The sequence below is a fragment of the Pungitius pungitius genome, chromosome 2 (assembly GCF_949316345.1).
Source record: "Pungitius pungitius chromosome 2, fPunPun2.1, whole genome shotgun sequence".
Lineage (NCBI taxonomy): Eukaryota > Metazoa > Chordata > Actinopteri > Perciformes > Gasterosteidae > Pungitius > Pungitius pungitius.
The window spans coordinates 18810167-18825843 of NC_084901.1; the positions used below are offsets into that span (position 1 = coordinate 18810167).

The following is a 15677-nucleotide window of genomic DNA, read 5'->3' on the forward strand; positions in this document are numbered from 1 at the left end:
CTGTGTGTTACTAAAACTGTGAACATTTTGGCGCATTGTCCGGTAGTGTGCATGTCGTTGTGTGCCTTCCACTCGTACTGATGCATACTTCTCAGTGTGCAGCCACGGTGACAATTTGTAACAGGGAACTAACCTTCTCCAAAGTGACAGAAGTCGGGGCAAGAAATGATGGTATTGTGAGGTAAGTGAGATGAAAGAATAGATGAAAGGTGAAGCCCACTCCGCCAGGGACAGGGAATGGAGAGCACTTAGCGCTTATCAGACTTCACTTCAAAACGAAGTGATCCGCCACCAACAAACCATGTGAGGACGCTTCCAATGTTCCTGCCAATATTCTATTTTGTCCTTTGACCTCCTGCAATAACAAAGAATGCGGCTCATTCTTAACAGTCGTGACTATTGGTCACTTAGTGGACCACAAATGTATTATCATTTAGATATTTGATTTTTTAATGTGGAATGATTCGTCTTTGTCCATCTGTGGTCGTCTTCGTTATTTGGTGCTGCTCAAGGCGCTGCCTCGCTGGTCACCGCTGCTTCCTCTCCACAGAGGAGACGCTTTTTAAAGATTGAATCAATTAAATACTGTTATCGACCAATGTGTCAATCTAACTCGCTAAAGCTTACATGATAAGAGAAGTGGCTGCAGGATCAGTGGGACTCTGCCTGCGGGTCACCTGCGAACCAACAGCCTTTGTCAGTTCTGTTGTTTTATAAAGTGGTGCCGACCATGACATGAATGTGAACGGATCTTCGGCCGCAGCTTCGGCCTTGACCGGGCCTCTAAAATACCAGAAAAATCGGATTCAACTATTCAAATCTGGCCTTCTCTTTGAAAATAGTTTTCATACAAATCATCCCATCGACGTCAGCTCCTCAGCGTCACTCCACCTAACTGCCCTCTGACTGAACTTCCAAAATGGCGGCAAGCCGTGACCCTCAACAGAAGACTTTTTACGACTGCTACGTGTTTTCCTGCGTGTTTCATGCCTGTGTCTTCCTGTGTCCGTGTCCCCTCTGCGTCCACAGAGCCCCAGCTAAAGGGGATCGTGACAAAGCTGTACAGTCGACAAGGTTTCCACCTGCAGCTGCAGGCGGATGGAACCATTGATGGAACGAAGGAGGAGGACAATGGTTACAGTAAGTTTCACTCTGCAAACGCGTTCCCCTGATTTCCATTAAATCAGCTCTGTGCCATTCGGCGAGGAATCTACCGTGAATGAGTCTAAGAGAGTCAAACAAAGGTTACAAATGTTCATTACATCATCTGAATTGGTGCCCTTAAACTGATGATGGTCTTCTTTTTACTCTCCTACACACTGCCTCTGTTGTGAGAGCCAACGATGTCTTATACTATGCGTTGATGCACCCATTGCACCCACCGGCTCACTGCTTTGCAATAGACAAATTAGAGGGAGGAGATCAATGGAAGGGTAACAGGACTGCCACAACACTGCAGAAATAGACCACCTTATCATGAGGTACTTGAGTGAAGACTACTTGCTTGTTAAGATAAGAAAAGAACAGCAGTTAGTGACTTGATGTGAAATCCTGTTGGCCCCCCCCAACCCCCCGTACCAAGAGAAAAATGGCCCACGAAACACCTTTGATGTAATACTTGCTGTGTAATCCTGACACTAAGTGGATGTAAACACTTCTGGAGCCTCTGAATTAGTGCCTGGATATTCTATTACTCCCCCGGGGGGGGGGGGGGGGGGGGGGGTGGCGTGTGCATCTTATACTGTACATATAAATAGCGGTTCTGCGTTAGTGGGCCGTTGCGTAAGAAGAACAATAGCTCGGAATTTGTGTGGAAATTGTTTCTCAAATAAATTTAAAGCGACACACAGTAGAAACAATAAGTTGTCAAATTAACACACAGACACACACACCACGTACCCCCACACACACACACACACACAACACTTTCCTTCACTTCACACACCGACCACCCCGCTCCCATCATGTGTGCGAGGGCTCACTTCGCCGCTGACCTACATAACAACTGTCCCGCATTGGTAAGAAAATTAAAGAGCGCGGTTGAACTGCTAAGGGAGAAAGAGTGAAGCTCTTTGCACCGCTCCAAAAATAGCGCTGTTATGCGCTGGGTGCGCTTGTCTCCATGGTGATGGAGAGCGCAGTCCTCTTGGAGCTACTGGCGTCTTGTGATGGTGGAAGAGGACCAGCTCTCAAATGCCGCTCACACACACAGACACACACACACACACATAAGGAAGGATTTGATGTTTGCTGCAGGAGCTGGTGGAGAAGCCTTTGCCTTTGATGTTGATAGTCAAGAAGTTTTCCAAAGTTTCACGTCTCATGGATCCAAGTGGTATCTCACGTTGGTCCTTGTGTTGCATCGCAACTGAGCAAAACCGCTATGTAAAATATTAGAAAAAACCTTCTAAATCCTTTTTTTATCGAAAGAGGCTGCGGTTTAACGTTCAAAACTCAGCCCTTTCTCAGTCTTGTCCAAGATGCTTTCAATTGTCATCTTTGTAAATATAACCTATCAACTAACCAATGTGCAGCCAATGTCCCATTTGACTTGACCACAGCTTCATTCGGCTTCATCCTTAAACGAGTATTAGAAAAAGCTGCACACTTGAATCTATCTTTAGTTTTACCTTTCGGTCTAAAGTAGCTTCGTCAGAGCATACACATCTTCCTGAAAATACAATGGTAATAAAATAAAAAAAGTAAATAGTACAAATAGTGCCATCCGTTATGCAACAGCACTACGCTCACACAGAGGCTTTTCTGTCTAAGAATAGTCATTATTCACATAATTAGCCGGACATTTTTTCTTAAGTAAGGCAATTTACCCCAGACAATTAGCCTCTGTGTAATGAACAGTAATCAGGTGACACAGGTTCTGTAGAATGTTGTCACAACAAATTAAAAACACACGTCGGCTGCTCCCGTTGCGGATATGCGAGACGGTGACTGATTAAAAGGGGACTCGTCCATCGTCCCTCGGATCGGCGATGACTTCTAAGCACACGGACGTGGAAAAAATCCCTCAACGCTTCTCATTCCGTGTGTCTTTCTGCACAGAAAGGTCTGTGCGTGGGTGGCGTCCTCTCCAGTGGGCTTAGGTGTCTCTAGGAGGCAGGACGTAATCGAGTTTCCCCCCTCTTGAAACATCTCCATCAGCACACCACGCTGGTGATCCTTTCGGAAATGAGGCAGAATGCAGATGCCTGTGGGTGCGTCGTGGTGCGAGAGCCAAGCGAGGATGGAGCCGCCTGAACAGCGGTGGTTGGAGAAAGTTTTGCCATCTGAAACTTGTGCACATGAATTTCTGCCAAGTTAAAAGCCTACGCACTGCAGTGATGAAGAATGCTACAGAAAGTGGAAAAAGTTGGAAAGACATAAAATGTAAAAATGTAAGCAAACTACCCGGAGGTCTTTCCAATCATGTTGTGTTTTAAAAGATGCTGTGAAGTAGTTCAGCAGCTTTGTTCTCTTTGTTCATTTATAGTTTATGTTAAAGCTTTTAAAGAGGATGATCGCTGTCTTTGGTCTGCAGTCAGTAAATACACATCAGCAGATTCATCAATGGTTTGTCAGCTCAATAAATACTGCGCATTTAATACTGCAGGTATTGAGGCTGTTCTTTACAGGTTCTATGTGTTTGAGGGGATTCGTTTTACTGGTAGCATCAAAGCAGATGCACCGATCTGAAGAGGGAGCGGTGCTTCTCTCCCCAGCCATCTTTCGATTACTTTACCAATGAAAGACATAATAATGGAGCAATATAAATGTGAGCCGGCGTTTTAAAAGTCAACTGCTCTCAACTGTGCCGTACCTGAGAATATAATTGAGAATATAATTTAAGATGCAAAGAGTACAGAGAAAAGGATAAGTCATACTTATATAGTAAATAGGGGCGGTGTTCTGATTACATAATCATTACATGAAAAACAAGAAGAAGAAGAAGACTACTCTCGTAGTTGTGTGATATAACAGGCCAGACTGAAAGCATCACGCCGTATGCAGAGAGTACGCTGGGAATATTACATTTGCAGAAAAAAAGTTGGTAAGACAGAGATGGAGAAGCAAAGAGAAATGGGGAAGGCTGTTAAACACGAAGCGGCAACTTCAACCCGAACCAGGAAAAAACGCCAGCAAAGCCCGTTTACTTTAGCACATCACGGCCTCCCGTGGGTGTTGTTTACAAAGAAGGCCCTCAGAGGGAGGCGGGGGGGGGGGGGGGGGGCGAAGAGATGGGCCATGAAACAGTCTCTATGTTGCACTTGGCTCTGATGAGCGTGCAGATAGGGATCTACTGAGTGCTGGACGAGAGGATCCGGGGTGACGGCGCGCTGCGGCGCGATGCTTCACCCCCCCCACCCACCCCCCAACAGCAAGGACGATGGTATAACCGATAAAAAAAAGGTCTCTATAGGTGGGATGGAAGCACGGCGGGGGACTTTCTGGAGGATGGTCATGTGCTTTCCTCTCCTGAGCACCAGCAGAAACACTTGTGTCCTGTTCAGACTGACATTAATTAGGTAGAAGTGTACCTCGTTGACCAGCTGGACTGCCGCTAGCAGGCTCACGGACAGATCTGTGCACAGTGTGGAGTGTACAGTCTACTGTATATGTGTGTGTGTGTGTGTGTGTGTGTGTGTGTGTGTGTGAGAGCATGAAGCCGACGTGCAGAGGTGTGTAAGTGTTTCTCTGTCTATTTTGTCTCATAACATCATAGCGAAGATTTCATATTTGGTTGGTTTCCATCTCAAGGAACTTTCCAACCTGCTAGCTCAAATCTGGATTTGAACATTTGTTCACCTTCTAGCATGATGTGATAATATGTAAACGTTAACGACAGTGATATGTACTGTACACATGAATGTGGTATCATTTTTTGAACTTGCATTGTTTTTTTTTTCTCCAAAGAATTGTATTAAGTGTTTTAATCGAGATGAAAGGACAAGTTATTGATCCTTTTCTGTTGTCTGTCTCTTTCCAGCCGTGTTCAACCTCATTCCAGTGGGGCTGCGAGTGGTGGCCATCCAGGGGGTGCAAACCAAACTCTACCTGGCTATGAACAGTGAGGGCTACCTGTACACATCGGTAAGTGTCTCCATGTGTGTGTGTGTGTGTGTGTCCGTGTGTGTACAGCATTAGGGTCCCGGGCCCCCATCTTAGTGGTTGACCTCGGAGTCCAGCAGAGGGACCGCCATCCCTGGCAGATATCTGAGTTACCATGGTGACACGACCAATCGGAAGAAACACAACCAACATGCAAAAGAGACGATTCTTACGCTAAAGGCGGAGCATTGACATATCTGATCGTGGCAGATCCTGTTGGTCTCCGCACCCAGATGCCACCATCACTTTGTGTGGCAGGTGTCTGGATCTGGAGCGACGGGCTGGTTGGATGTGCACCCAGCGGGCGGGCGGACACACACATTCACTGTCAACATCAAATTAGTAGCGATTGTTCCCGTGTGCCGAAGGCACGAGGGGGTTTGAGGAAAACCAGCTGAGAAGTAGAAAAAAAAACCTAATGATCTCATAGCTTTTTGTTATGCAGCTGCTGCTGACAAATTATCTACTAAATGGATAGAAGGTAATGTGATGAAGGAAGGACAACAGGCCTTCTGGCTCCCCTCTCTCTCTCTCTCTCTCTCTCTCCCGCCCGGATTTCACTCTTGTCGTCTCAAACACACACACTCACCAAGTTCAGTTAAATGCCACTTGCGTCAAGAAACTGCAGATGGTTATACAATTAAATCGGCTCCTTGAGGGGAGCTCTCAAGGAAGAAACAGGAAGACTAAAAGGACTAAAACTAACTAAATAGCAATCCCATGTATCTGAGTCTTGGTTCTCAGCATTGAGCTGACTGAGGTATCGTGGGTCAGCTACAACAGTGAGGGGCAGTGAGAACCGTGAGAGCACCTGGAGGCTGCTAGCCGATTGGCTGAGGTAGATGAGATGTTTAGGATCAGCGGTTATTAGTAGGCATCGAGCTGGTCCTGCTTAAAAAGGTCATCCTGCCTTAAGTGAGTCTGTGGCGCTAATTTTGACAACCTTAACTTCAATCAGCAGGATGTTGGCAAGGAACACAGGAACTTTAGACACACACACACACACACACTGCCCTGCTGCCCTGCTACGTACATACGCATCCCTCGCCGTAGAGATGTAAGGCCCCCTCCAAAATATACATGGATTTGGTCAGCAATTTAATATAAATATCTCATTCGTGGTGAATTATTGGCTTTGAAAACAAAAATCTCAGTCGACGTTGTTATTCTAAGACCACAAGAGCCACCAGAAAATCACACGATGTATGAAAAGCCATAATTAGATTTTAATGAGTGCTGGCAATTGTTTGTCAACATATCCAATTTGGCCTGAGACGAAAGTTTTAAAGTAATTTCAGTAAACTATGGTCGTTCAACCCCTTCCCACACACACACACACACATTATCTAACATGGCTCGGTAACAGTACACAGTACAGCTTGGATCTTGCTGTAGAGCAGTAGAAGCACTAGAAGCAGCAGTAGAAGTATTGAAGTAGAAGTTGTTCCAGATATAAAGTGGACGCCAAACAGTTATTGTTATATGCTTTCATTTAAATTGAGAAAAGTTAGTTCATATCCTATTTCTGCTAAACAGCTCCAAGTATATATATATATATATACTATATATAGCGCTTCTGGATTTCTTTAAACTGTTAACGGAACCAATTACCAATGCAGTTTAATTTCCATGTGGTCACATTTAGAGATTTCTCTCTATTTGCCACACACTTACATTGAAAGTATTGTGTTCAAATAATGAAGAAACATCAGACGGACGGGAGACATCTTGGGGTGAACCCTAACCCTAAAATAAAAAGTATTTAATAAATGAAAGGGTGTTGTGCTAAAAAGGATCATCTCAGCTGAGGAGCCGCTGGTCTCCGCAACCAACTCGACCGTCCCTAGACCATGTCTGTTGTTTACAACCAGCGAACCCGAGAACAATGGCTGCCTACAAGTATTTATACTGATCAGTAAAGGTGTGAAAGTTGGTGCCCACACCCCCTGAGAGTGGTCTCCTGGTAAACTTCAATGTAGCTTGGCTTTTGAAGGCCGCTCAGTCTATCAGTTGTGGCGTTATAGTATTACATTAATGCATTTCGGTAGATCACATTACATTGAATACAATCATAACTGTACATTGATATTATTCTATTGATTACAGTTACAAAATTACAGTGGTTTTACAACATTCCCATTACTTTATCGAATACATATCCCCAGAATCATAGTTGTGTTTTGTTGTACACTAAATGTATTTTATCTATAGTTAATTTATGAACTTGGTCATCAATTTATTTTTTAATATCCTACAAAAGCTATTACGGCACAACATCACTAGATATTCTCTTATTGGATTTATACGCTGTAATACGCTCCAGGCTTAAGGCTAAAAAACTATTCATTTGAAGTTTTCGCTTTTATACTTTTTAACTAATTTCTTATACTGTCTCTTATTTCATGTATAATTTACAACATATACACTATCTATTTGTTTTTATTGTATTCGTGTAAGACGTATAAGTGTGTGCATCGCAGAGTGACGAGCACAAAGGCCACGATAAAAATAAAAATACCTTCAGCGGCTTACAGTATTTCATCTTTGGTGTTTTAAATGCCAGCTCTCACATGAAATCCAAGGCATCCTGTAGGTGTTTTAAGCAGGAATGAGAAGCCCGTTGGGGGGGGTTTGGGCTGCAGAGCTTTTTGTCTCAGCTAAATTAGGGAGAGAATTGAATAGAATGTGTAGCTGGCTGCTGGGATTGCTGCTTTAAAAGCGCTGCCTTGAAGCCACACATTAAGCCAGCGAATAGATGGGGAGGAGGTGAGGGGGTGAGGGGGGGTGAGGGGGAAGGATAGGCGGGAGATTCCCAATCAACAGTGCTGCTGCTGCTGATCTGGACGCCTCCCATTATTCTACTTGTGTGCATACATGCGCGCATGAATGAGAGCGGGAGTGAAACGGTAAAATGAACCGGATTCACATAAGACGGGGAGAGAGAGAGACAGAGAGGAAACGGAGGAGTAAGCAAAAGAGTCCTTTATGTGTGGGTGAGGCAGAGTACGCCAGGGAAAATATATTCATCCATCGGCGTCAACGTGGAGAGAGAAATGGTTGTTTCTGTATTTTATTTTCCAATCCCCTCTTGTACTGTCAGCCCTTCTACCTCTGAGAAAAAAAAATAGTGGAGCTTCAAACATTTCAACTAACTGCTCTTTGCAGAGAATCTTATATATCTTATATATCTTAGGTGTGCGGTTGTATTTTCCCATCCGGAGCTGAGCGGCGTCCACGTATCTCACAACGTGCAGTTGAAGTGGTGTCATTCATTTCCTGGCGGGTCGTATTTGAATTAGTGGGTTGAGTCTCGCCTGGACCACTATGTGTAAGAAGAAGAGTTCACGGCTCTCGGGGTGGAGATATTTATCGAGTTGGCATTAAGATTCACAGGCATTTCGATCCCGAATAGCCAGTTAAAGCTTTCCCAAAGAATCCCTTTATTAAGACTTCACTCATTCACAAATTAGTTGAATGAGCTTTTTTAACTCCCAAATAATCAGGCGAGTCACTGAAACCTTCAACAAAGGAGGCAGAGAAACTGATGTTTTACTGAATGATAAAACTTGATATTGGACTAATATTAAAAATATTAATATTCTCATACCGTTGTGCTTACCTGATGCATTTGTTTTTAAGTACACTTGTTAGATATGGAGTTGGCTCACATCCAGGCCTTCCCATTCTTTTGAGCCGGCACGATGCCTTTGGTAAATAACCACTGGTGCAAGGTTCCACTCCACTGAGCCGTGTCATTACGCGTTGTGTGTTTGTGTGTGCGTGCGCTATACGGCTTCGGCGTGTCCCGTGTGTGAGTGTGGCTATTTGTTTTTGGTATTTGCGAGGGTCTTTTCACCAGGTTAAAGCTCTCCAAATGATTCCCAAACAGAACGAACACAATGAGTGTTTTCAAGAGGAAAGAAAAGGTGTCTTTTAATCCACTTCCAAAAAACTGGGACATTGAAAAAAGCCGGATTCGGGAACATTTGTCTTCACTGCCGGCCGTGGATTAAGCCTTTTGTGGATCTCTTTGTGGGCGCTAACGTGTCTGCAAAGAAGAATCTACACAACAGCACGAAGCCCTTTTTCCGTTGACACAACTGGTGTCGTCTTAGTACCGATACGGCAGCTGAATACACATGGGGCGGCGTGCAGCATTGATTTGCCGTTTTGTAAAAAGTTCAGCCAAAACCTCTGCAGAGAGGTCGGATCCACGAGAGCAGATATGGTGGAGCAGGAACGATGGAAGGATTCACGAGGCAAACCTTCTGGGCTTTTAACCAAATTCATCCTCTGGCCTCCGCAGCTAAATCTATCATCTGATACCCTGAAAGTGTGCCTGTAGTTTGGTGCTATATTGAGTTATAGCATTACTTGTTCAATATCAGGGCGAGAAAACACCGTCATCATGTGACTGTGTAAGGCACCAGACACACAGCTATGACTTAATCTTAAGATGAAATATGAAAGGAGGTGAAACCAGATCTCACTGCAGGCATTTTGTTAGGTTTAACAAAATGCGAAGCTGGTATAGAAAATGCACGTTTCAATCCTCTTTTTTCAAAATATTCAGGGATTCACAGCGATAGATCTCTTTGTGTTCCACTATAAAATGTGTAGAATTGTATCTCAGAGCTCGCGGTCAGGCAGCTACTGAACACACTTTTCTCCCAGCCACAGAAGTGAGCGGGGGTGAAGAGGGTACCCGTTAAAGAGGCTTCTGTAGGCCCAGTTAGCAGCAAACCAAAGCTGGAGGCTAACGTTCTATTTGACAAAGCGCTCGCCAGGACGTTTGCGTAAGGGAGGCGGCCAGCTGTGCATCATTTAGACAAGGACTTGTCATAGTTGGGTATCTCAAGGAAAAATCCCACGTAGTGTAATGGGACCATTAAAAGCCTCTTTAGCCCGAACCACCATAGAGACGAGAGGGGAGTTGGGAGGGATGCAGAGAGTGTCCTGCTTTTTTTTTTTATTCCTAAAGCGATGTCCTCCTCGTTCCATCTGCCACCGGAGTTCCGATTGAAGCGATTTCCCCCCCCCCCGTCCGATTGCTTCCAGCGAACAAAAGCTGCGCCGCCAACTGAAGGAGACGCCACCGGAGCCCGCTCAGAGGAACCGCGACGCTTCTGCCTCGGGGATTCCCCTGCCATTTGGCCCCACTCCCGTGCAGCGGCCTGAGCGAGCCTCTTCCACAGTCCCGCTTCCATGCCAGAGAGAGAGAGAGAGCAAAGAAGACGAGGAGGCGCCGAGTGAGGCGAACGCCATCGTTGCGTTTGCCTCTGCATGAATCGCAGCCCACTGTGATCTGACAACGTTGCAACGGCCCAAAGTGTGCTCTCCGCGTTCGAAGGCTTTTCGCTAACCCTTCAGCGGTTGGAATTGTCAGCAGCAACGTGACAACGTGCGCGGGCAAGAGGCAACAAATCTGCCAATGCAAACGAACTAATGACACGTTCCTGAAGCACTGGGTTTGCTGCTGAAGCTCCTCGGGAGCTGATTACAGTTTGGAGAGGAGAACGCTGGGCAAACGGCTGCGTATCTAAACAGCAGAAATATTTCAGTAATTATTAACTCTTTTGCCCGAGGATTTGCATAATCTGTTAAATAGGTCCCGTTTGAATACATAAAAAAAGACTAGATTTCAAGCCACAATGAGGGGAAAAGACACTCTGACAATGCATTTGTTGTTTGATTCAATCTTGGCTTTGAAGCCTTTGCTGGAAGTCACTGTTTGAGTGATTACTGGAGTTTGGTGTTGGGCACCAATAGGATGTCGGAGGTGAGGGAAACATTTGTTAGGAAGCTCAGGAAGAAGGAAAAAAATGAATCATCCTTCCCTAAACCCTGAGCGTCAGCAGAGGTGAAACAAGCTGTTCATCTTGATCTCACAGTGTCTCTTTGGCCCCCCCGGGGACGCGTCATCACTCTCGCCATTGACACCCGCCATAGTTGTATTTCTTCCCCCACTCCGTGACAGACTGACCCTGAGAAGACCTGCTTCGGTCTGATTTGACTTTGTAATACCACTTTGATATGTTGTGTTATGGCGGTTTTTGCCTTTTCCTTTTACGTACGTAAAGACAAAACAACTGAAAAGTATTTCATTGCTTGTTATAGCATACTTAATACGTGATACAATAAGTGAAAACTGAAGTACTCAATTATAGTGTCCAACAAAGTCCTCCACGCAGCAGAGAATACTGTAAAAGGTAATGAACTGCCCCTACATAATTAATGGATGGAGCAAAATATAGTCCCTGTGTTTTATTAATGCCCCTCTGTATCCGTCACTGTTATCTATGATAGAGAGTGCTACATTATGCACTGCGGTTGATTGAATGAATAGTTTGAAAAGATTCTCCAGAGATAGAAACAGTTGAAAGCAGGTTGATGAGCTGTGAGATGACTCCTTCCTTCTTTTCGAGTTGGAGATGGCGTGTAATGTGCCGTGACTAAGAAGCACTCCCAAGTAAGGAGCTCAGCTGCTTCTGTTCACACCAGGATGTCACACCCTGTCAATTACTGTCCAACCTCTTTCCCCCCCTCCCCTCCCCCTCCTACAGGAACATTTCACGCCAGAGTGCAAATTCAAAGAGTCGGTGTTCGAGAACTACTACGTGACATACTCCTCCATGATCTACCGGCAGCAGCAGTCGGGCAGGGGCTGGTACCTCGGTCTGAACAAGGAAGGAGAAATCATGAAGGGGAACCATGTCAAGAAGAACAAGCCGGCAGCCCACTTCCTTCCCAAACCTCTAAAAGGTAAGCCACCACTGGGGAGGGTACGTTCATGCAATGCCTGCTCCGAGCCTACTGTCTGTGTGTGTGTGTGTGTGTGTGTGTGTGCACAGTGTGGAGAACAGAGGAGAAATGGGTCTCTCTGTTGAGAAGGCCGTGGTTTCCTTTCATCTTGAACCAGAGACACGTGTGTACTCGTCAACAGAGAGACAGGAAGAGAGTGTGTTTTGACTTCAGTGGGATAAAAGAAGACTCCTTTCCGTTTTCCCTCAGTGAGGAATAAAAGGCTTCAAGTGCAAAAAGCACAATGACGAAAAGAGGACAGTTTCTTAAGAGCACAGTTTCACTACCTTATTTTTCGGTATGCACGTGAGTGTGCACGTTAACAGTTATTTCTGGCTTCCACGAAGAAATAATTTAATCAATAAACAAACCTTTTGTTTTAATTTCTCAGGGATCACATCATTTGGGAAATTATACTTCCCGTTTTATTTCGGTATTAGTGAACATTAGCTACATTGAGACGCATAATGGGGCCGATGCTGCACCAGCAGCTCCTGAATTCATAATGCCGAGCTGTGAATATAGGATTTCTTTTTCACTTTAGCATCAACTTGGACTCCTGTGATGTCTCGATTCAGCAGTTTGCATGCACCTACACAGTGTCACATTACGCAATCGCTAGGTTCACAGTATTCTGACCAAAGCAGAGAGGAGTTTTATCGTCATTTTTGTTTGCGGGTCACAGTCCGTGGTTTCGGGTTGTGGCTGGTGTACAGGGGGGGGAGGGGTTCAGTGTGTCTTGACTCTGGTTCATTTCCCCGTCTTTCCACAGTGGCAATGTACAGAGAGCCGTCCCTCCACGACCTGACGGAGTTCTCCCGGTCCGGCAGCGGCACGCCCACCAAGAGCCGCAGTGCCTCCGCCCTGCTCAACGGGGGCAGAGCCGTGAGCCAGAACGAGTCGACGTAGCCCGGCGGCCCAGAACAACTGAGGGCCTGAGGGCGAAAACCACCAAATCTTACCTCCAGCAGAGCACGAACACAAAGCAGCAGACTCATCTCACCCATCGGCGGTTTCGGGACAACAAACCCACACACAGACTCGCAGACACCACCGTTCACAAAACAGTTAGATACCATCCCGGGTTAGTCATCATCAAAGGGTCAAAAGCTATCGGCACATCCTGAACATGAAAAAAATAAAATAAACGATGACGTTTTTGCTTTGGTTCATCTTTCACCTCGATGACTGCACACCAGTCAGCTCATCTCTATCTTCTAGTCATTTCTCCTTTCTTTCTCCGTGGACAATGGCGTTTCTTTGCTCATTTAGACACCAGGCACTCGTGCATCTGTCAGACAGGGACGGGAAGTCAGACCTCCCCTCCACCACCCCCCCCCCCCCCGGTCGTGGGCATCCAGGGCTGCCAGTACCAGCAGCTCGGCCTGCAGGGCTGCGGCGGTATTGGTCCGAGGGGCGCGGTCCCCGTCTCATCCATGCTTCACGAAGCCTATAAACTCCCTGGTGCGGCACGGCCCCCCCCCCCCCCCCGGCCCTCCCCCGGCGCCGCTGGGCCCGTGGCCAGCCAGACGGTAGCTCTCCTGCGTCCTAGTGCACGCGCTCAGAGACTGAGCCCTCACGCATGGGGGAATGAAGCCTATGTTCAGACGACCTGAAGTATAAGGAAACAGCGTGTTTTTTTTTTTTTCGTTTCTTTTTCAGAAATGCCACAGCTGCAACTTGGTTATTTTGCTAATCTAATGAATTAGCCACAAGCTTTTTATTTGATGACCGGATTTTGTTTTTGTCCCCTCTCGTTGTCTCCCCCCAACATTGTTCAGTATTTGTCGGGTTTTTTTTGGAAGGGGTTCCCTCAAACCAAAGAAAAAAGGATTTTCTTTTTCTTTTTTTTCCATTGTACATTTTTGATGAAGGAAAGCGAAGATTCTGTGTAGAAAAAAAAAGAAATAATGGACGAGGGAAGTGATTTTAAACACTTTGCAGCTGGCAGCGTGCTTGATGTTGTGCTTTTTGTTGATATGCCTGATGGTCAAGGATTGAAACCACTAATCTGTGTTCTGTTTTCCCTTCTGTTACCACCGTGTCACAGCGTCCACGTCTCTTGTCCTCGTGATCCGTTTCCTCCTCCTGTGCTTGTGTCACACCTCGACTCCCCTGCCGTCCTTCTCGGGGCGACCTCTATTGACTTATACGCTTCGCCGTAGGAATATGGTGCGAGCCCCCTTTCCACGATGCTTGTTATGTGTTTGAGTAACTTGTTGTGGTGACAATTTTTTCTATATTAAAACAAACAAAAAAACAATACTGTGGACTTTTAGGTGGCTTAACATTTTATAGGACATGTCATATTTGTAAAAGTGAAAAAAAGAGAAAAGAACATAGAAAAACGAACATTTTCCCTTTCTTGCACAGGACATGTACAAACACAAATATTTACAAAAAGGACCCTTTTTGTGGGCTTGGTTCTCTTCCCTTCAGCCACATAACGTCTTTCTGATACATGCTCCTGGGATGCTTTGTTTTTCTTAGTTTTCCTCCACAGGTGGTTTGTATTAGGTGAAACTATCTGTTGCATGAGGGAAAGCAGGGACATTCTGGTATAGATCTGCATGATGTAGGCTATGTGTATTAACCCATGATGGATCATGTGCTCCAAACTACCAGGCTAAAGCTGATAAAAACAACACTTACGGGCAGGCTTTGTGGCTGCTTGGTAACTTCCAGTTGTTTATTATTTGTTGTATACACAAAAATGCACTGAATAAAATGTTTATATTAAGATATAATTTTAAAATGTGTCGCACTTTCTTCTATGTCTTTTCAATTGGAGCAATTTCCAGGTACATGGCCTTCACCATTTCATTTCCAAAAGACATATTGAGTCATTAGATACAATTAGTCCTACAAAGCTGTCCTCCACTTGCTAACCAAGAATGATCCTTTTTACAGTTTCTCTAAAGGTTGAACTTGAGAAGATAAATCATTATTGGGGTGATGCATGAGATCATAATCCTGACATATGAGTGAAGGGCTCTGCACAATCAAGCCAGTATAAAGAAAACAATCCCTTTTCATGGGTAAAATCAGTCAGTTCTGCAAGTCTTTGCGCAGGGAAGATGCGCCACAAGGTAGAAATATTCTGCACGCGTCAGTGGCTGCTGAAACAAAGTGTTCAAGAATGATCTGAATGACGCTTTGCTAATCAGGTCAGCCCCTCGCCATCACTCTCCAGGAGAAGCTCTTTCTTTAATGAGGGGTTTTATCCACGATCCCTCCGCGCTGAGAGTCGCCCACGCAACATCTCGGCAATTATGACGGTAAAGGGTGTCCGTCTGGGACACGGAGAATGAAGAAAGAAAGAAATAGAAGAAAAGGTGGCTGCACATACTGCAGTGAACAGGTGAAAAAAGACGGAAAAGTGGAGTTTTTTTGTATTCATTTTATGAATAGAAAGGTAGTTGATGGGCAAATGACACTAAACCCTGCTGATAAACACCCTCCTCAATCAGCATCTGGAACAAAAGATTTCACAAAGAAGCAACACAGTCAGCACAGGAATTCCTCTGTTAATTTGCACCAATGTGACACGCAAACCAGTGCAAACCAAGTACTAGTGTGCTTTTAAAAAAATGAATGGACAATGGAAGTAGCTTCCGCTGCTCCGTCTTTTCTAAACTGTCAGGCTCAAAGAGAGAATGTGAGAGAACAGTCGCAGTGGGTGCCTTACATCACCTCCATACATTATGCATCAGAATACTGCATCTTCATATTATCAAACTCACACATCAGACTGATTAATGGTGCACTGGACT

The 15677-nt window shown here is 45.2% G+C and overlaps 1 protein-coding gene across 3 annotated transcripts in view; it reads left to right on the forward strand.

Annotated features, from left to right (window-relative positions):
- fgf13a (fibroblast growth factor 13a) overlaps window positions 1-14651 on the forward strand; it is a 68629-nt gene extending 53978 nt beyond the window's left edge. For all 3 annotated transcript variants that reach the window (XM_037459838.2, XM_062560555.1, XM_037459839.2), the window contains 4 exons: window positions 1030-1140; window positions 4982-5085; window positions 11667-11865; window positions 12677-14651. In XM_037459838.2, coding sequence (XP_037315735.2) covers window positions 1030-1140; window positions 4982-5085; window positions 11667-11865; window positions 12677-12813 — 551 coding nt within the window. In that variant the 3' untranslated portion in view covers window positions 12814-14651. The remainder of the gene's footprint in view (window positions 1-1029; window positions 1141-4981; window positions 5086-11666; window positions 11866-12676) is intronic.
- The last annotated feature ends 1026 nt before the right edge of the window (window positions 14652-15677 follow it).